This window comes from Sycon ciliatum, chromosome 7, assembly GCF_964019385.1.
Source record: "Sycon ciliatum chromosome 7, ocSycCili1.1, whole genome shotgun sequence".
Lineage (NCBI taxonomy): Eukaryota > Metazoa > Porifera > Calcarea > Leucosolenida > Sycettidae > Sycon > Sycon ciliatum.
This window is the reverse complement of record NC_088649.1, coordinates 32,143,215-32,165,310: the sequence shown is the minus strand read 5'-3', so window position 1 is coordinate 32,165,310 and position 22,096 is coordinate 32,143,215. Positions and strand designations below refer to the sequence as shown.

General features: G+C 47.7%; 1 protein-coding gene and 1 long non-coding RNA gene across 2 annotated transcripts; one reads left to right on the top strand and one right to left on the bottom strand.

Annotated features, from left to right (window-relative positions):
- Positions 1-222: 222 nt before the first annotated feature.
- LOC135821848 (uncharacterized) lies at positions 223-5,142 on the top strand. The gene has a single exon (XM_065334844.1). The coding sequence runs from the start codon at positions 223-225 to the stop codon at positions 5,140-5,142; it is 4,920 nt and encodes a 1,639-aa protein (XP_065190916.1).
- Positions 5,143-13,876: 8,734 nt separating this feature from the next.
- Positions 13,877-19,170, bottom strand: LOC135821435 (uncharacterized). The gene is made up of 3 exons (XR_010554351.1): positions 18,944-19,170; positions 14,450-14,534; positions 13,877-13,916 (listed from the first exon to the last, which is right to left on the bottom strand). It is a non-coding gene; the product is annotated as an uncharacterized LOC135821435 (long non-coding RNA).
- Positions 19,171-22,096: the final 2,926 nt, after the last annotated feature.

The window sequence follows — 22,096 nt, the reverse complement described above, 5'->3', positions numbered from 1 at the left end:
TGCTGTGGTTTGTTTTTCTTTAGTGTTCTAGAGTTCTCTTTCCGATGTAGTTCGTATTTTTCCAGTCTCTTCTTCTCAATGTATTCTACTGTTCGTTCATTATAGTCCGTAAAGAATTACGTGACCTTTTGTCTTGTGGCGTCTGTGCGATCCTGAAACTTTTGAGGTGTTAGTAGTGAACACAACATTTTGGCGACCACGCCAGGATCGAGACGCGTGAACATGGATGAGGTAGAAGCGAAGCTGATCGCAAATGGTCAAGCTTATGGCTACACTGGAGAGGCATTGCGTACTTACGTAGAGGAGCGTATCGAGAAGCACGAGGAGAAAGTGCGTGCAGAAAGAGAGCGCGACGAACGAGCAGGAAGTAGATTGGAAAGGAAAGATGACGAGCAGCTGCTTGCGAGGATTGCAGATTTGGAGTTGCAAGTCCAGCACGCACGAGAGACTCAGAGTGATGAGAGCACTTTGTTGAATACGACGAATGGCAGTTTAGCGAGCAAGAGGGCTGCCATCAAGATGCCGAAGTTCGACGGTAAGCAGACTGTTGAGACCTATCTCGAACTGTTCGAGGATGTGGCAAAGCAAAATGAGTTCAGCGACGACGAGTACCTGATCCGCTTGCGCGTGGCTGTTGCTGGCAGCAAGTTGGAAGGTGCATGCTATGGCTGCAACACCTTTGCCGAAGCGAAGCGCGAGCTGCTGATGGCGCATGGGAAGACCGCCGACAAAGCGTGGCAAGCCCTGATGGCCATACAGCAGAAAAGTGATGAGAGTTTCTACCAGTTTGTGGTACGAGTGACGCGCGAGACGGAGAAGTGGGCAAAACTCGCCAGGCCTAGCCGTACCTCTAGCCGCGGACAAATCGGTGAGCTGGATGACACTGAATTGTTCGGATGTGTCGTACGTCAAGTCCTGCTAGAAGCTGTGTCGGCAGAAACTAAGGCCTTCTTGATCGAGAAGAGATGTTACACGAAGGACTTGAAGGCGTTTGCGGAGGATGGTATGGCTTACCAAACAGCCCACGGACGTAGCAAGCTGAAGCCTGCCAAGTCTAGCACCAGCGACAAACGTATACCGTTTGCGTCGGCAGAGTGTTTGACGGTCAGCGTTGATGAGGCTAACAAGAAACTGTCAGCTATGGCGTCTGAGCACCGAAACGCGTACGTCAAGGCAGAGGGACTGTGTTTCAACTGCCTGAGACCAGGACATCGAGTGATGAATTGTCAGAACAAGGGTCGTTGCAAGCACTGCAACAAGCGACACCACAGTCTACTGCACAGAGAGGACAAACAGGTAACATCAGAACCGATAGCCGAATCGAAAGTCGGTACGTATGAATGTAGTGCAAACAGCGTGCACTTGATGACCGGCGTGGCTGAGGTACAAGGACCTAGCCGAAAGGCCAGTGTACGCATATTCATCGACCCAGGTGCGCAGGCATCGTTCATCACCGCGCCACTGGTGAACTCGCTGCAACCGGCACACCTTGGATCGCAAACTGTCAGGCTGAAGGCGTTTGACGTGGAGCCGAAGTTTGAAAAGATGGACAGGTACCGTGTCACCATCAAGGGTGCAACGAAGTCCATTTCCGTCAATGCCTGGCAAAAGAAGTCGCTAGGTCTCCGATTCGATCCGCTAGCAGACAGCACAATTGCACGTTGGCAGTCACAGGGATTGCAGCTGTCTGATGACTCGACAAAGGCCGGATCAAGCGAAGTGCACATGCTGATTGGAGCTGACTACTGCAATGAGTTCCTTCTCCGCAAGGAGCAAATCAATGGAGAGACGGCCTGGCACACTGAAATAGGCTGGGTGCTGTCAGGACCGGCTAATAGTGAAACCAAGTCAGCGACCGTCAGTGTGAGTTGTATTGAACTTGACCGACTGTGGAAGATGGAAGAGGTGCCGGAAATAGCTGAGACGTTACCGGACTTCCCGATAGAGCGGCAAGGCCCTCATTACCAAGTGGGATTGCTATGGCGATCTGAGAAGCGTCCGCCAGCCAACCTCAACCAAGCGATGGCAGCGGCACACTCACTGCTGAAGCAGCTACAGAGACGAGGTCAACGTCCAGCGTATGATGACGTCCTCATCACTGAGTACTTGAAGCTGGATGCCATTGAAAAGGAACCGCATCCGGAGGAAGCCGGCTATTACATGCCGCATCATGCCGTATTCCGTAGCGACGCCTCAACGACGAAGACACGGGTCGTCTTCAATGCATCCGCCGCCTGCACCGGAGCACCATCCCTAAACGACATGGTCGATCCCGGGCCATCGCTCCTACCGGATCTCACTGGTATCCTCCTCAGGTTCCGTGAGTATGAATGTGCTGTACAAGCCGATATTCGCAAGGCTTTTTTTATGATCGGAATGCGTGAAGAAGATAGGCCATATCTGCGTTTTGTTTGGCCTGAGATAGGTAGCGAAGAAATGTGTATCTGGCGTTTAAAGAAGCTGCCTTTTGGAGTGAATTGTTCTCCTTTCATACTTAGTGCTGTGCTGCGCTTTCATCTCGATAGTGCATTCGAGTCTGCTTCTGCTGCTGAGCGTGATATCATAGAGCTGCTGCTGCGTAGTTTTTATGTTGATGATTGCGTTTCTAGCTTGCCATGCTGTGCGGATGCTGAAAAGCTGCAGGAGTATAGCGTTAATGTTTTGCAGGGAGCAGGCATGGAGTTGCGGAAGTGGCGAGGGAACACGATGACCTCAGACCCCGAGGCTGGTTCCAAGGCACTGGGTATTGTGTGGAACACCGAGTCAGATTGTATTTCGGTGGCTGCGCTCGGTGATGTTGAGTGTCCCAAGGAAGTGTCTGGTTGGTCTCGTCGTGCGTTGTTGCGTTGTGTTGCCGCTGTGTTCGATCCGCTAGGTTGGGCGTCACCCGCAGTGGTGCCAGGCAAGATGATGTTGCAAGAGAGTTGGAAGCTCGGCGGTGGTTGGGATGACCCATTCCCTATTGATTTGGCTGTCCGATGTGCTTCATGGTGGGGAGAGCTCGCAGCGCTTTCTTCCGTTAAAATCCCCAGATGGATCGGGTGTACTCCAGATGCTCCAGTCACGTTGCATGTATTCTCAGATGCATCCGAGAAGGGCTATGGCTGTTGTTTCTATGTTGTGTCCAGTTTGACGTCTTCTTTGTTGTGTGCGAAGGCGAAGGTTGCACCTGTTGTACGTCCCACTCTTGCGCGTCTGGAATTGTCGGCTGTGTGTCTTGGCGTGAAGATGTTGTCCTTTGTCGTCAATGAATTGAGAGTGCCAATTGAAAGGATTGTGGGGTGGACAGACAGCCTAACCACATGGCACTGGATCTCAAAGCCGTCGTATCACTGGAAGACGTATGTTGCTAATCGAGTTGCTGCAGTGCAAGAAGTTTCGCAGAAGCTGCAAGTAGAATGGCGTCACTGTCCAGGAGTTAGCAACCCTGCAGATCTTGTCTCGCGTGGTGTCCCAGTGTGTGACTTGCAGAAGGAGATGTGGCTGCATGGTCCGTCATGGTTGAGCGATGAGTCTCAGTGGCCACCAGTCATCTCGTTTCAGAGCACCAATGAGTCCGTCACCGAAGCACGCGTGTCGGCTGTGGAGGTTGACACTCCAGTTGTTTGGCCGTGTGAGAAGTTCTCCAAGTGGCAACGAGCTCGCGGTTTGGTCGCAAGTATGCTGTCATGGCGACACAAGGGTGTTTCGCGTGCAGAATTGATTCCATCTGCTGAGTCTGTGATGTTTCGCGCCATCCAAGAGCAATGCTTCCCCAAGGAGTTGTCCCAGTTGCGGAGCAAGGAGCCACTGAAGAAGGGTTCGAAGCTGTTCAAGTTGTCTCCGTTTCTGGATGAAGCTGGTTTGCTCAGAGTTCGTGGTCGTCTGCAGGAGAGCGATCTGTCCTACGAGGTTCAGCATCCGATCATCCTGGGCAGATGTCATCTAAGTGAGTTGTTTCTGCGTGATGCTCACCTTCAGCGAATGCACCAGGGTGTAGAGAGCGTGCTTGCGTTTCTACAACAGCAGTTCTGGATTCTCGGAGCTCGTCGGTTTCTTCGTAGCGTGTCGGAGAAGTGCATTGTTTGCCGCAGATTTCGCGCACAGACTGCTGCTGAGGAGATGCCGCCGTTGCCCTCAGACAGGGTGAAGCACCACCAGCCATTCGGTCTCACAGGTATTGATTATGCAGGTCCGTTGTACGTGCGCAGTTCATCAAATGTTCAGAAAGTGTGGGTCGCACTCTTCGTGTGCGGTACTACTCGCGCAGTGCACCTAGAGCTCGTGGATAGCCTGTCGACAGAGGTGTTCCTGCTAGCATTGCGTCGTTTCATCGCTCGTCGTGGGAAGCCGCTGCGTATACGTTCACATAATGCTACGACGTTCAAGTCCGCCGCAGACAAGGTGGCAATCCCGTGGTTCTTCAATCCGCCATCTGCCCCGTGGCATGGAGGGTTCTATGAGCGTCTGGTGGCATGTGTGAAAGCTCCCTTGAAGAAGGTTCTCGGTCGAGCGTCATTGAGTCGAGATGAGCTGTTCACTGTCTTGACGGAGATCGAGAGAGTCGTCAACTCTCGACCCCTCACTCCGGTTTCTACGGATGTAGCTGACGAGTCGCCGCTGACTCCAGCCATGATGTTGGGAGACATCTTTGCAACCGGTATTGCCTCGTCTGACAGACCACTCGATCCACGGCAGTTGTCCGCTCGAGTCAAGTATGTCCACACCGTCTACGAGCACCTCAACCAGCGTTGGTCGTCTGAGTATCTCATTCGTCTCAGTGAGTATCATCGGTCGAAGTCAACTCCGATTGTCGTGAACGACGTTGTGTTTATTGCCGACGACAACCGGAAGCGGCAATCATGGCGCTTGGGTAGGGTCGCAGAGCTGTATCCTGGAAGAGATGGCAAGTGCAGGGTGGCCAAAGTCCAAGTTGGCCAATCGTCCATGCTACGGCCCATTCAACGCTTGGTTCCGTTGGAAGTAGCGAAGGAGCATGTTGAGCCGCCTGCTGTGGACGCTGAGCCGCAGCCGCAGACACCCGCGAGCGCTGATCCAGTCAACGTCGTCGATGATGTTGAAATACCTTCGACGACCGTTGAACCGCAAGTTACGCGTCGATCTCGTCGTACCGTTCGACCACCACCTCGTCTTGATTTGTGATCAGTGTGGTTGAAGCCCTTTGGTGGGGAGAATGTTGTGTATCGTGTCGGAGAAAGGTCTTCTGGGGTGTCGTCGAGATCTCGTTGCGACCGTGACTCCTGCTTGTCTCCCTGGCTAGGTGCTGCTTGCTTTGCTTTTTGCGTAGTGTTTTTGATTATTGTTTACTATTGCGTATTGTTAGTGTTCGTTTTGATTTGGTCCAATACTTGTTACGAGATACGACACATTGTGTAGTGTGTGTTTGCAGCACGAAGAAGACTGCTCACCAGAACGGTTAGCTCAGGAGCTTGGGCTTACCTTGTGCAATCACAGTTCATCAGCTTGGACATTGCGCTTGGTCCCATGCGAATAACCGACTAGAATAGTAATTATTTCTTCGTTGCATTTTTGAATTGTGTTCTTGCTAGCTCGTTGATTTATTTAGTTGATGTGTTGATTTGTGTTTGATTACTTATTTATTTGATGCACGATTTATGTGCGCTGATTGCGTGATGGCATGCAATTATGATCATGCTTGCGCCAGCTAGCTAGATGCCTGCGCCGCGCACTGATGTTAAATGAGTTAGTATGCGCCCCGCGCTGTTCATGCATATATGGTACATGGTGTGTAATGTTTGCCGCACATGCGTATACGTGCCTCGCCTCGTACTGCTTATGTGCCGCGCGCCGTACTATTGCTGTCGCTTTGCCGCCAAATTTAGCTTCCGCTTTCCGAGCGCTGTACGCTCTTCTGTACGCTCATGCCAAAGTTGGACACACGTTGTGGCTGGCCAGCGCTTTACCCCTCATGCGTTGTTCTTTTCCTTGATGCTGTGGTTTGTTTTTCTTTAGTGTTCTAGAGTTCTCTTTCCGATGTAGTTCGTATTTTTCCAGTCTCTTCTTCTCAATGTATTCTACTGTTCGTTCATTATAGTCCGTAAAGAATTACGTGACCTTTTGTCTTGTGGCGTCTGTGCGATCCTGAAACTTTTGAGGTGTTAGTAGTGAACACAACAATGATTCAGGGCCATTGCCCTCGAAAAAATAGCAAAATTCGAAGTACAAGCGTGTTGCGCGGTCTAGCGCCAGCGGCTATGCAAAAACGTATGTCGTGTCCTGCAAAAGTCTGCCGCGTCGCGTACACTATGTACACGTCCGGCCTGGGCAGTCGCGAAGTAATTATTTTAGTTGTTTTCAGAGAGAGAAGAAGATCCTTTGTTGATCGGTGGGATTGAAAGATCTGCCAGTGGACCGGAGAGCTACAACAATGGAAGCAGAAGAAAGCGCTTGCGGAATCTTCTCTGTCTTCGTGGCAACAGGACTTTAGTTTGCGAGAGACTTTCGTCCTGTCGTAGCGGACGAAATTCTTGTTGCTGCTACCAGAAAACTCGGGGAACGAAACGATCGTAAATCGTTATAATATAGGTGAAGCGGGTCGTGTCGGTGAACAGCTGCAGAATATTCTGCCGCCGTGGAGCAGCAGTCCAAACACTTTTCAGCTTCGGAGAATGAAGCGCTTCCCTTTTCTGTTGACAAGCGCTGCGTTCGCGGGTGTAATGCATTTTCGAATCCGCTTGCAGTAGATCGTCAGGAGCCAGAGGTACTAGGTAGGTGTCGTTGTGGAAAGAATATAATTATTATGTTGTAGCTGACAAGTGACATACATGTAGTGTCTCTTGACGTGCTGATCGCCATTGTAACATGGTAGATCTTGGAAAATTTTAGTTCTGGACCCAGTGATCGCCGCCAGCTCAGCTCTGTTTCCGTCAAGTTTGCAGTGAATGCGTCCGTGAGGAATCCATCGTCTGGTTATCTCTAACCGTGACTCCAACCGCCTATCGTAATGGATAGCCGCCTGGAGTCTTGGGCGTAGCTGCTAGTGCTAGGCATCAAGTCTGTATGCTCCTTGCAATGAAAGTAACAGTTGCGATGTTTTGTACAAGTCCGAAGATCCTTGAATTTTTTTATTGCTTTTTCGGATGAATTGGGTGGACCATCCTGGACGAAAAGTGGTACGACCATGGTCGTAGTGGTCGTACCGTGTGTGACGCCCCTGGGATGAAATGTAATGTGGCCGAAAAGGATTGTGGCCCACGGAGGGTTCTAGCCAGGTCAATATAGTAGGGGGGGGGGCGGGCATGGGAAAAAGTTACCCCGTGACTCATTTTTCCATTGTCCAAAATTGTCTTGCCATGCAAAATGTAACATACAGGGTGAACCCCGACTTCACCCCTCATAAATGTGCCTTTATGAACCCTCTAGTAGTGACTATCGGCTGTATTTTCATTGAATGGCGTGAAAAAAAACACAAAAATTGAAAAATGAGTAGGGGGCAGCACCTTTTCACAGGGGGGCGCGCAAACGGAGTAGGGGGCGCTGCCCCCCCCTACCCCCCTTTGGCTAGAACCCTGGGCCCACGGAAGCTGAATTATGAAATTAATTATAACAGGCGGAAATTTTGTAGAAAATGCAGAAAGTCCGCAAAATGTTCGGATTTGAGTTCGGAGACAAAAAGGAGTCAGAAAAAAATAAGGATTTTTCGGCTAACAGGCCACCTTTTAGCGCTCTACAGCCGCAAAGGAGGGTTCCCCTAGCACTTATTCGACAACCCCACTCCAGCTCCAAAAACATACTTCTCATGGATTTTTGGTATTTTCTGTACATCGTAGGTAGCCAAGCAAGGCAAATGGAACCCATTCAATGATTCAGGGCCATTGCCCTCGAAAAAATAGCAAAATTCGAAGTACAAGCGTGTTGCGCGGTCTAGCGCCAGCGGCTATGCAAAAACGTATGTCGTGTCCTGCAAAAGTCTGCCGCGTCGCGTACACTATGTACACGTCCGGCCTGGGCAGTCGCGAAGTAATTATTTTAGTTGTTTTCAGAGAGAGAAGAAGATCCTTTGTTGATCGGTGGGATTGAAAGATCTGCCAGTGGACCGGAGAGCTACAACAATGGAAGCAGAAGAAAGCGCTTGCGGAATCTTCTCTGTCTTCGTGGCAACAGGACTTTAGTTTGCGAGAGACTTTCGTCCTGTCGTAGCGGACGAAATTCTTGTTGCTGCTACCAGAAAACTCGGGGAACGAAACGATCGTAAATCGTTATAATATAGGTGAAGCGGGTCGTGTCGGTGAACAGCTGCAGAATATTCTGCCGCCGTGGAGCAGCAGTCCAAACACTTTTCAGCTTCGGAGAATGAAGCGCTTCCCTTTTCTGTTGACAAGCGCTGCGTTCGCGGGTGTAATGCATTTTCGAATCCGCTTGCAGTAGATCGTCAGGAGCCAGAGGTGTCGTTGTGGAAAGAATATAATTATTATGTTGTAGCTGACAAGTGACATACATGTAGTGTCTCTTGACGTGCTGATCGCCATTGTAACATGGTAGATCTTGGAAAATTTTAGTTCTGGACCCAGTGATCGCCGCCAGCTCAGCTCTGTTTCCGTCAAGTTTGCAGTGAATGCGTCCGTGAGGAATCCATCGTCTGGTTATCTCTAACCGTGACTCCAACCGCCTATCGTAATGGATAGCCGCCTGGAGTCTTGGGCGTAGCTGCTAGTGCTAGGCATCAAGTCTGTATGCTCCTTGCAATGAAAGTAACAGTTGCGATGTTTTGTACAAGTCCGAAGATCCTTGAATTTTTTTATTGCTTTTTCGGATGAATTGGGTGGACCATCCTGGACGAAAAGTGGTACGACCATGGTCGTAGTGGTCGTACCGTGTGTGACGCCCCTGGGATGAAATGTAATGTGGCCGAAAAGGATTGTGGCCCACGGAGGGTTCTAGCCAGGTCAATATAGTAGGGGGGGGGGGGGGCGGGCATGGGAAAAAGTTACCCCGTGACTCATTTTTCCATTGTCCAAAATTGTCTTGCCATGCAAAATGTAACATACAGGGTGAACCCCGACTTCACCCCTCATAAATGTGCCTTTATGAACCCTCTAGTAGTGACTATCGGCTGTATTTTCATTGAATGGCGTGAAAAAAAACACAAAAATTGAAAAATGAGTAGGGGGCAGCACCTTTTCACAGGGGGGCGCGCAAACGGAGTAGGGGGCGCTGCCCCCCCCTACCCCCCTTTGGCTAGAACCCTGGGCCCACGGAAGCTGAATTATGAAATTAATTATAACAGGCGGAAATTTTGTAGAAAATGCAGAAAGTCCGCAAAATGTTCGGATTTGAGTTCGGAGACAAAAAGGAGTCAGAAAAAAATAAGGATTTTTCGGCTAACAGGCCACCTTTTAGCGCTCTACAGCCGCAAAGGAGGGTTCCCCTAGCACTTATTCAACAACCCCACTCCAGCTCCAAAAACATACTTCTCATGGATTTTTGGTATTTTCTGTACATCGTAGGTAGCCAAGCAAGGCAAATGGAACCCATTCAATGATTCAGGGCCATTGCCCTCGAAAAAATAGCAAAATTCGAAGTACAAGCGTGTTGCGCGGTCTAGCGCCAGCGGCTATGCAAAAACGTATGTCGTGTCCTGCAAAAGTCTGCCGCGTCGCGTACACTATGTACACGTCCGGCCTGGGCAGTCGCGAAGTAATTATTTTAGTTGTTTTCAGAGAGAGAAGAAGATCCTTTGTTGATCGGTGGGATTGAAAGATCTGCCAGTGGACCGGAGAGCTACAACAATGGAAGCAGAAGAAAGCGCTTGCGGAATCTTCTCTGTCTTCGTGGCAACAGGACTTTAGTTTGCGAGAGACTTTCGTCCTGTCGTAGCGGACGAAATTCTTGTTGCTGCTACCAGAAAACTCGGGGAACGAAACGATCGTAAATCGTTATAATATAGGTGAAGCGGGTCGTGTCGGTGAACAGCTGCAGAATATTCTGCCGCCGTGGAGCAGCAGTCCAAACACTTTTCAGCTTCGGAGAATGAAGCGCTTCCCTTTTCTGTTGACAAGCGCTGCGTTCGCGGGTGTAATGCATTTTCGAATCCGCTTGCAGTAGATCGTCAGGAGCCAGAGGTACTAGGTAGGTGTCGTTGTGGAAAGAATATAATTATTATGTTGTAGCTGACAAGTGACATACATGTAGTGTCTCTTGACGTGCTGATCGCCATTGTAACATGGTAGATCTTGGAAAATTTTAGTTCTGGACCCAGTGATCGCCGCCAGCTCAGCTCTGTTTCCGTCAAGTTTGCAGTGAATGCGTCCGTGAGGAATCCATCGTCTGGTTATCTCTAACCGTGACTCCAACCGCCTATCGTAATGGATAGCCGCCTGGAGTCTTGGGCGTAGCTGCTAGTGCTAGGCATCAAGTCTGTATGCTCCTTGCAATGAAAGTAACAGTTGCGATGTTTTGTACAAGTCCGAAGATCCTTGAATTTTTTTATTGCTTTTTCGGATGAATTGGGTGGACCATCCTGGACGAAAAGTGGTACGACCATGGTCGTAGTGGTCGTACCGTGTGTGACGCCCCTGGGATGAAATGTAATGTGGCCGAAAAGGATTGTGGCCCACGGAGGGTTCTAGCCAGGTCAATATAGTAGGGGGGGGGGGGGCGGGCATGGGAAAAAGTTACCCCGTGACTCATTTTTCCATTGTCCAAAATTGTCTTGCCATGCAAAATGTAACATACAGGGTGAACCCCGACTTCACCCCTCATAAATGTGCCTTTATGAACCCTCTAGTAGTGACTATCGGCTGTATTTTCATTGAATGGCGTGAAAAAAAACACAAAAATTGAAAAATGAGTAGGGGGCAGCACCTTTTCACAGGGGGGCGCGCAAACGGAGTAGGGGGCGCTGCCCCCCCCCCCCCCCCTACCCCCCTTTGGCTAGAACCCTGGGCCCACGGAAGCTGAATTATGAAATTAATTATAACAGGCGGAAATTTTGTAGAAAATGCAGAAAGTCCGCAAAATGTTCGGATTTGAGTTCGGAGACAAAAAGGAGTCAGAAAAAAATAAGGATTTTTCGGCTAACAGGCCACCTTTTAGCGCTCTACAGCCGCAAAGGAGGGTTCCCCTAGCACTTATTCGACAACCCCACTCCAGCTCCAAAAACATACTTCTCATGGATTTTTGGTATTTTCTGTACATCGTAGGTAGCCAAGCAAGGCAAATGGAACCCATTCAATGATTCAGGGCCATTGCCCTCGAAAAAATAGCAAAATTCGAAGTACAAGCGTGTTGCGCGGTCTAGCGCCAGCGGCTATGCAAAAACGTATGTCGTGTCCTGCAAAAGTCTGCCGCGTCGCGTACACTATGTACACGTCCGGCCTGGGCAGTCGCGAAGTAATTATTTTAGTTGTTTTCAGAGAGAGAAGAAGATCCTTTGTTGATCGGTGGGATTGAAAGATCTGCCAGTGGACCGGAGAGCTACAACAATGGAAGCAGAAGAAAGCGCTTGCGGAATCTTCTCTGTCTTCGTGGCAACAGGACTTTAGTTTGCGAGAGACTTTCGTCCTGTCGTAGCGGACGAAATTCTTGTTGCTGCTACCAGAAAACTCGGGGAACGAAACGATCGTAAATCGTTATAATATAGGTGAAGCGGGTCGTGTCGGTGAACAGCTGCAGAATATTCTGCCGCCGTGGAGCAGCAGTCCAAACACTTTTCAGCTTCGGAGAATGAAGCGCTTCCCTTTTCTGTTGACAAGCGCTGCGTTCGCGGGTGTAATGCATTTTCGAATCCGCTTGCAGTAGATCGTCAGGAGCCAGAGGTACTAGGTAGGTGTCGTTGTGGAAAGAATATAATTATTATGTTGTAGCTGACAAGTGACATACATGTAGTGTCTCTTGACGTGCTGATCGCCATTGTAACATGGTAGATCTTGGAAAATTTTAGTTCTGGACCCAGTGATCGCCGCCAGCTCAGCTCTGTTTCCGTCAAGTTTGCAGTGAATGCGTCCGTGAAGAATCCATCGTCTGGTTATCTCTAACCGTGACTCCAACCGCCTATCGTAATGGATAGCCGCCTGGAGTCTTGGGCGTAGCTGCTAGTGCTAGGCATCAAGTCTGTATGCTCCTTGCAATGAAAGTAACAGTTGCGATGTTTTGTACAAGTCCGAAGATCCTTGAATTTTTTTATTGCTTTTTCGGATGAATTGGGTGGACCATCCTGGACGAAAAGTGGTACGACCATGGTCGTAGTGGTCGTACCGTGTGTGACGCCCCTGGGATGAAATGTAATGTGGCCGAAAAGGATTGTGGCCCACGGAGGGTTCTAGCCAGGTCAATATAGTAGGGGGGGGGGGGGGGGCGGGCATGGGAAAAAGTTACCCCGTGACTCATTTTTCCATTGTCCAAAATTGTCTTGCCATGCAAAACGTAACATACAGGGTGAACCCCGACTTCACCCCTCATAAATGTGCCTTTATGAACCCTCTAGTAGTGACTATCGGCTGTATTTTCATTGAATGGCGTGAAAAAAAACACAAAAATTGAAAAATGAGTAGGGGGCAGCACCTTTTCACAGGGGGGCGCGCAAACGGAGTAGGGGGCGCTGCGCCCCCCTACCCCCCTTTGGCTAGAACCCTGGGCCCACGGAAGCTGAATTATGAAATTAATTATAACAGGCGGAAAATTTGTAGAAAATGCAGAAAGTCTGCAAAATGTTCGGATTTGAGTTCGGAGACAAAAGGGAGTCGCCCAATGGAAGTTACACGTTTGTTAAAGGCATCTTGTGACGAACTCCTTTTTGACCTAGCTCCAAGCTTTGACATAGCAGGGTTTTGTCACGACAACATGCCGTCCTGAATTACCGTGCACATACATGATTGTACTGTTCGCCTTGCAAACACCGACCCTCGATTGTGTCCTTGATCGCGAGTTGATTCTCTTCTTGTGGTTGAAAGCATGCAATCTATGCTACTCGCGAGTTCCCGTTATTCTAGACGCATTTATCTGCGAATTTGAATTAATTCAAATGAAAAAATTTCTAGACCGCTTCGTCTGCAAGCCATGGGATTGTGGACATCCCACGAAAACATTACAACTATCACTACTGAGCCAGAGAATGTCCAGTAAAACCTAGTGTAAGCGACCACCCCACGGTGCAAGCAAAAGCGGCCGTTAAAGCCAGGTGGTCTTTAGAACCAGGTCCCAGAATGTCTGTGCAGAACTGTCGGTGCATTGAAAAACGGTCCTTCAAAGAGCACTTGGTCGCTAAACACAGAGGTCGCTTATGTCGTCTCGGTCAGTCGGTAGAGCATGAGACTCTTAATCTCAGGGTCGTGGGTTCGAGCCCCATGTTGGGCGCCAAATGTCGTCTCTGGCTTGAAACCGTGAACGAACTGCCTCTTCGCTCCTCGCCACGCCACACAACAAAGGACCAGTACAAATTGTTAGAGAGCTTTTTCTTTGACTTGATTTCACAAGGCGACTGGAGAACTCATAATGAAGAACTAACTCTGACAACGAACGACGGACGACTGACACTGAGACAAGACAAGACAACAGAATAATTATATTATAGTGAAGGCGTACAACGGGGACAAGACGAGCAAGTGTGTACCAACAGGGACAGAAGACGGTGCAGCCGCATGTACGCAGGAGTCAAAAACAGCGCAGCAGCATGTACAACAAAGACCCACAAAAGCAGCCACATGTACGACAAAGAGCTACACGTGCAACCGCATGTACAACAAAGAGACACAAGCGCAGCCGCATGTACAACACTTACACCAGGTTGTACTGTACAAAGTAGTAGCAGCAGCAGCAAACATGACGACAGAAGTAACGCTAGAAGAATTTACCTTGCCTTCCCCGGTAGGATTCTGTCCGTTCCCAATAGTTGGGTGTGTCCGAGGCGTTTTTATAGCCCCCAAAGCCCTCCTCAAATGTTACTGCGTCACCACATCCTGAAGAACAGGAGACAATGGACAACAAGGTCAGTATCAATTTTACGTCTGATGATCGAGTCAGTCCGTGAAATTCAGAGTTACGAATAAAGAACTGCTCGTCCGTCTGTCTGTGTATTCCGCTCTTTGCTTTCGGCAAATTGAGCCCTCTACGGACTGTGGATGAACTTCACATGGAGATGATCTTTTATAATTATTTATTTATAGAGCAAGAGTGGTCAACATGATTCACACACATGTAGATAGATTTTGTTTATTTATTTATTTATTTCACCTTCCCGTGGCCAGAGAATATAGGCCAATATGGAGGGAGGGGGGGGGGGGGGGCGGCGGTAGTATTTTGTTATGATCAAGACATTTTGTCGTTCTAAACAACATCGTCAACGCATCAGGACTTGTTCTAACCCTGTGAAGGAATTGAACAGTCCTGAAACTGTGCACCTCCTGAATTTCTGACATATCTGGAAAATGGTCTAACTGCATAACTATTTTCTCTACGGTGTTAGGTTAACAGTTGAAGATCGAGCACTCACCTTCATTTGTGTTTCCGCTCGTCATGGAAACATGAGTTGCCAGCGCTATCACTAACAACACTAGCTGCATTGTGCTTTGTGTCATCTAATGCGGACAGGGAAAGGCATTTCCATTGACATACATAGTCACAAACATTCACACACGCACACCGACGCACACAGACAGACATACACACACACACACACACACACACCGACGCACACAGACAGACATACACACACACCGACGCACATGCACACATATCAACACACACACACACACACACACACACACACATACACACACACGCCCATCAATACACACACACACACACGCGCGCCCATATACATACACACATACAAGCCTACATGCATACAACAACATTGACGTCATAGTGCTCAATTTCCGACATACAGAGCTTGACTACAAATCAAACAAAATACTCAATCTGCGGGCAGAACTGTTTCGTCCTTTGGGATCTCATCAGCGCAGCACAGAGGAAATGAGGCCGAACAAAATACCAAACAAAATAATGTATATTTCAACTCAGAGTTTCATGCTCAGAGCAATCATCAGGACTATTTCAGCTTGTGCTTGTCCTGGTTGCGTGCACCTTCCCCTTCTATGTTTCGACTAGAACTTATAACCTTCCAACTCAGACTTCCAACTTGTAAGGCGGCTGCTGGCGTGCTCATCCATGGCGTGCTCTAGTAGAGCTAATTGGCAGCATTAGAACGTCACACCGTCGTCCAGTGTCGCGCAATGTTATCGCTTGAGCTGATTGTCAAGTAACTGGCGGTGTTAGAGGACATTATAGCGTGATTTGTAGTTCCTTGCTCCCTTACTTGGCATAACACTAATCCATGCCTCTCCATCCGAGTTTAATGCATAACACCATCAATTCCAAATAAGGAACAGGGAAAAGAGTCCACATACAAATGGGCTCCGTCGAAGAGCCATCAGAGAGATTGGGAAGCATTCCATATGAGCACCAACTGGCGCATTACATCCCTATACTCTGCTATACTACATGAATCAAGAGTCCACCGAACTTGTTTTGGGATCTCCATACTCCTCCTACTCTCGTGCGATTGGTACACTTCACTAGAGAAAACCTTCCCAAAAAGGACAAAATTAATGTTTCATGAAAGGCCAGATACACACTGAAGTACACCCATACCAAGACCAAGACGCCATAAATATGTTTTATGGACGATTTTTCGTTCGTACGTGAGATCTATCAAAGATGTACTATAGAGAATCGTGACTGTGCGACAGGACCATCGACTCTAGCCTCCTTTCGACAGTGACTCACCCAACATGATCTTCCCCCCGATGTGTGTGTGTGTGTGTGTATGTGTGTGTGCGCGTGCGTGTGTGTGTGCGTGTGTGTGTGTGAGGTGCATCTAAATTCCTAATCATGGTCGAAATAACAAAAAAGGTATGTTACAGCATCAATGCAAGCTTATTCCCTATTTCACGATTGCATGTATGGCGATGATCAAACACGAAAACCAGGGAGTCGTAAAATACCTTTTATTATATTTTTTATTTTACGACTCCCTGACGAAAACCAACCCATAACACTGTACTATCATTATGCAGGTAGACGATCCACACTGCAGACTACAAGGTTGCTACGTTTGAACTTTCCATAGGAGCTCTAGTTCTGAAAGACTGTCAATGGCCAAGTATTGAACTCTCCTAGGTAATGCAGTGGCACACAGTTGGGAACGGCGCGCAATATCAGCACATACATGTAGCTGGTTACGGAAACATAGCCAACATAACGAGAGAGCTTCGAAGCTCAGGGCCCTACGCTATGCTGTTTTGCCTTGATGACCTAGACAAAAAAAGCATAGAGATGTTATAAATTCTTATAAATTTCTCCTTTTTTTTAAGACATAACCTGGAATTCGAACCCGCACTATCGCCCTGCATGCATCCCCCGATACACTTCGCATACATACTAATTCTTCCAAGTTGCTTCACGTTATGATCTTGCATTTGAAAGCCCTATTTGAATATGCATTGTGGCCAGCTGTCTTTGATGGTACGGTACGGGACAGGTACGGTCGAGGATAATACGACACCGTCTATCGCCTTGATGACCTAGGCAAAAAAAGCATAAGGATGTTAAATTTTTTCAATTCTCCTATTTTTTTAAGGCATAACCTGGGATTCGAACCCGCACTATCGCCCTACATGCATTCCCCCATACACTTCGCATTCATACTCATTCTTCCGAGTTGCTTCACGTTATGATCTTGCGTTTGAAAGCCCTATTTGAATATTGCGGCCAGCTGTATGTGGCCAGCTGTGTTTGATGGTGCGGTACGGTACGGGACAGATACAGGATAGCACCAGGCGTGACACAAACACACAAACAAACAAACAAATACCAGATTAAAGCTGTGTGGACCCTGGCTAGCGCCAGACGTTACTGAAGTAACGTCTGGCGCTAGCCAGGGTCCACACAGCTTTAATTTGGCGTTTGTTTGTGTCACGCCTGGCGATATCCCGTATCTGTCCCGTACCGTACCATCAAAGACAGCTGCCCACAAACAGCTGACCACAACATTCAAATAGGGCTTTCAAACACAAGATCATAACGTGAAGCAACTTGGAAGTATGAGTATGAGTGCGAAGTGTATCGGGGAATGCATGTAGGGCGATAGTGCGGGTTCGAATCCCAGGTGATGCCTTGAAAAAATAGGAGAATTGATAAATTTATAACATCCTCATGCTTTTTTTGCCTAGCTCAATTATAGGTTTCATGTATATTCTGCTGGTTTGTCTCCTCCTTTGCCTTCTTTGCCTTTTATTTGTATTCTTTTATCTGTTTTACCGCTGTGGTTGGCTTTCACCCTTGTCTCAGTTTTTACTGGCCGACATCATGATGTGACAAGAGATAATGATCTAAATACATACAAAAAGGTCATCAAGGCGGTAGACGGTGTCGTATTACCCTCGCCCGTACCTGTCCCGTACCATCAAAGACGGCTGGCCACAATATTCAAATAGGGCTTTGAAATGCAAGATCATAACGTGAAGCAACTTGGAAGAATTAGTATGTATGCGAAGTGTATCGGGGGATGCATGCAGGGCGATAGTGCGGGTTCGAATCCCAGGTTATGTCTTGAAAAAACATCCCTATGCTTTTTTTTGTCTAGGTCATCAAGGCAAGAAAGCATAGCGTAGGGCCCTGAGCTTCCAAGCTCTCTCGTTATCATCATTTTTGAGAACTAGACCTGGTCCAGTGAGAAGGCATTCTACTGCCTGTAATTCTGGTGAAGTAAAATAAAGTAACAACAATATCTCCGCACTATCGTCTCTTGCCCGTGTCTCTTCATGTCACCCTTTTTTTCTTCTTCACTTTGTGTGTACGTTCACACCAGGTTCCTTTTCATGGGGCAGTTCTCCATTGTAGTGAAGGGCCATAATAATTATATCATAATGAGTTATAACTAAAGGTCCACCAAAGCAACCAGGTCACACTGCACATTCAGCGAGTGAGACCACAACTGACCATCAACCATCAACAACAACCGACAACAACCATCAACAACAGGCCCTTAGCAGCCCCATTTTGGTTGGTCCGGCAAGATCCGACCTCGATGCCCCCCCCCCCCAAGCCTACACTCCTAGTAGTGCTACCGTGACATATGCCGGTACATGGACAGGTACAACATGTACATGATTGTACGTGCATGTACATGCATGTAATCGTGACCATGCAGAGTGACATAGGGCGAGAAAAGGAAGAAGGATGTTCTGCATGAGTCAGGAAGAAGGGCATCAGCATGTTGTGTCCGTCCAAACAGAACTTGTTGAAGCCTATGAAGCATAGCAACAGTATCTGAACGCATGTGATAAAAGAACCAAAAATGGACCTTTGGTCCCTTGGAGGAGGAGAAAGGACATTGCAATGGAGGAATGGCAGGAGGTCATAAAGTACAGGACACCACCCACATAGATCTATGTTATAATGTACATGGTATTCGCAACAACATGTACATGACATGTACCACTAGAGTTCAAAGTATATCCTCTTGCTATTACCATGTACTGCCTCTACTTACTTGTATACCTCACTACGGCTCTACTTATTGCACATATCATGGGTGGACATCCTGAGCTGCTTACATGTGTGAGCTCCTGCTTTTTTTTTGCTTTTTTTTTTTTTTTTTTTTTTTTTTTGGCCGAACAATGGTCCGGCAGCTACCGGACCTGCCGGACCGCCTGCTACGGCCCTGATACAACCATCTGAGTTCAAATTCACCATTTACTATGCCAATTGTTTCACTCCAAGTCAAAGCAACAAATACACTGCTACGCACGACCTCATTGAGCCTATTCTAGGGATTGAGTTCATTTTTGCCTCCCGGGTGCAATGCTTGAGTGCTTTTCTTTCTCTGCATCATCATTAAAAAAATTATGCAGTCAATAAAACACGCTTCCTAACAAACAAACCGTGCTATCTGGTCCAAAGGAAAGTACAAGTCAACATTTACCTGAGCCATGTCGCATGCGGTCGCAGCAGAAGTTCCCACCAAGCACTGGCCTAGGCAGACGGATCGATTTCAAAAGCAAAGTCAACGCGTTGATTTCGTCAGTTTTTAGACAAACATCCGGGACCAGAACGATAACAGTCAGATTGCGATGGTGCTTATTCTGCCCGGCTCCAACAACGAGCTCAAAAGATTAGTTCAAAAGGATCTTCAAGGTATAATTCAACAAGTAGGGTCTGGTCTTCACGATACACACAAAAGGGTAACAAGCTTCGTCTTCAACAAGTCTCAGTATGAAATTGCCCGGCTTGGTAGAAGCAATGAGCAAAGCAGCACATATCCTGACACGATCACTGATGGCCTCGAACCCTTTTGTGCAATCAATTGGTGTAGGGTACCGAGTCCTAAGAGTACCACCTTATGAGGGCACTAGCGGTCATAACAATAAGGAATTGCTACGCACATCATAGTACGACGGGCAGGCGTGTATATATGTGTTGCATGCGATCTTAAAGGGGCACTCCGGGAATTTTTTCGGTGGTGTGTTCTCTTCATGGGGGCCTTATATGGCCCCCAAGGAATGGGGAATCGCGAAAACTAGACCCAAAAAGTCGATACCGTATTATCTCTAATATAAGCACGATCCTTTATTTTTTCGATGTACCTCCGCCCCGTGCTATTATTGGAGACGTTCCTTTATTGGAGACTGTTCCATTATTATTTCAACCTCATTTCAGAGGTTTGTTGCCACGCCAAATTCATGTCAGACACACACACATTTTCGGTTTTTTCGCCGGTACAGATAATGAATTTTTACACAGTGTGCTTATAATGGAGACTGAGCACTTTATTTTTTTAATGTCGCCCCAAGGTGTTCTATTATTAATAATAATAATAATAATAATAGCACATTTCGCGTAGTAGAGCACTAAATAAAGAAATTCAGTGTTTTTTCCGCTTCTGTCTTGTGAGCATCATCAGCTAGGTGTAGTAGCTGCTGATACCGATTTCTCGCCGGGTGTCGAGCTGCACAGTTTCCTCCAGTCTGTCTTGTCTGCTGCTTGTTGTCGGCACCTGGAAAGGTCTTCCATGGTCTTCATTGGCACACCCAGCTTATTCAGCTGAGCAACCAGACTTGTGGCCAGTGTCAACCTTGGCCGTCCACGAGGTGCTTTGTTGCCCTTGTCAAAATAGCCGCCGCGTTCTATTATTGGAGGCGTGCTATTATTGGAGACTGTGCTTATATTAGAGATAATACGGTACATGTATATGAAGCCAGGGAGCCGGAGCCTTGGAGGAGGGCCAAGTAAGTTTGTCTCCTCTTTTGATGGTTTTGATGACGTCACGTGTGATTAGAAATTAATTCTCTGCATTTGAAGATCTTAGTTGTTTGAATTTTCTGGTGATGAACTGGAACGATGTTTGGTCGACATTCCCAAGCTTCACAACTGCGGACATACTCTAAGGAACCTGAAGGACCTCCTGAGGTGCCCCTGGCCTGGTAGAAGCGCAGCCTGATGAGGGCCAGGAAATTGGAGCGGACGACTTCACTGGTCGACAAGAAAATTAATAACGATTGGTGTTCCTGCCAGAAATGTGGGGTGATGCAGAGGGCAGTCGATTACCTTCGCTGTCGAGAGAGCGCTGCAGCTGTTAGCATTGACAGCCCTTTGACATGAGTTACACATCACCCCGACTTCGCGTCAGCTTGTCTGAACAAAACTGTTCTGACCATATGCCTCACGGCGTATAGAGAATTTCGGGATCCTCGTACTCGGACCAGTGAAGTCGTCCGCTCCAATCTCCTGGCCCTCATCAGGCTGCGCTTCTACCAGGGGCACCTCAGGGGGTCCTTCAGGTTCCTTAGAGTATGTCCGCAGTTGTGAAGCTTGGGAATGTCGACCAAACATCGTTCCAGTTCATCACCAGAAAATTCAAACAACTAAGATCTTCAAATGCAGAGAATTTGAATACTGATCACATGTGACGTCATCAAAACCATCAAAAGAGGAGATCGAGACAAACTATAGTTTACTTGGCCCTCCCTGGCTTCATAATTATATCGACTTTTTGGGTCTAGTTTTCGCGATTCCCCATTCCTTAAGATCCTTGGGGGCCATATAAGGCCCCCATGAAGAGAACACACCATCGAAAAAATTCCCGGAGCGCCCCTTTAAGTACTTGCAGAAAACGCCAAATTTGGACGATGTGCATATGTGCGGGATACCGGGATGTGCTGGTGTGAGTATAATTATATGCATGAAAGGGAAATGGCGGCTTGGCCAAGTGATGTTATTTATTATAATTATTATTATTATCAAATTTTTGATAGGGCAATCCCCACAGGCCTAAGGCCTTCTTGAGTTCGAAACATGAAACGTCCATGATCCAGCAGGAGTTTCAGCTTTTGTCTCAATGTACATGTATAAACAAGATAATCATCTTGGTATAAAGTGTATACAATCATGCGTCAACAGTTCCACAGTTCTGCAGTTTGCGGATGATGTTAATATGTATGCAGCTGGTGACTCTGCTGAGGAAGTCATCGGAGCTTTGAACGGAGATCTGGCCAAGCTGTCTGTCTACCTGGAAGAGAAGCGCATGACGCTGAACCCAGCAAAGACGAAGTTCCTCCTCCTTCACAGAAAGACAACAGCAGTGCCTGGTTCCGCCAGTGTCGTCATTGACGGCGTCCATGTTCTTCGAGCGCAGTCCGCGCGCTATCTTGGCATTGTCATTGACGAGCACCTGACTTTTGGGCCACAAATTGACGGTTTGATTGGGTCTGTCAACAGGAAACTCGGCGCCTACCGCATGTCAAGACATCTCTTGCCATTCCACGCACGGCGTAGCTTTTACCTTAGTGTTATTCAGTCGTCATTGGAGTATGCAAGTAGCGCATACGTCCACACCCTCAATTCTTACTATTTCGATAAGTATGTCCGGCTATTTAACAGGTGTCTAAGAATAGTTTTTGGTTTCGATAACTTTACCAGTGCCTCTCATATTCTTAGCCTATACAATCTCTCTCACATTTCTGTCCGATTCAATTTGAAGCTTTTTATTCTTGTATTTCGCTCTGTCCATAGCGGCACATGTAGCTCCCTCCTAAAAGAAATTTTCCATACCCGCTCCTCCAGTGCACATACTACTGCC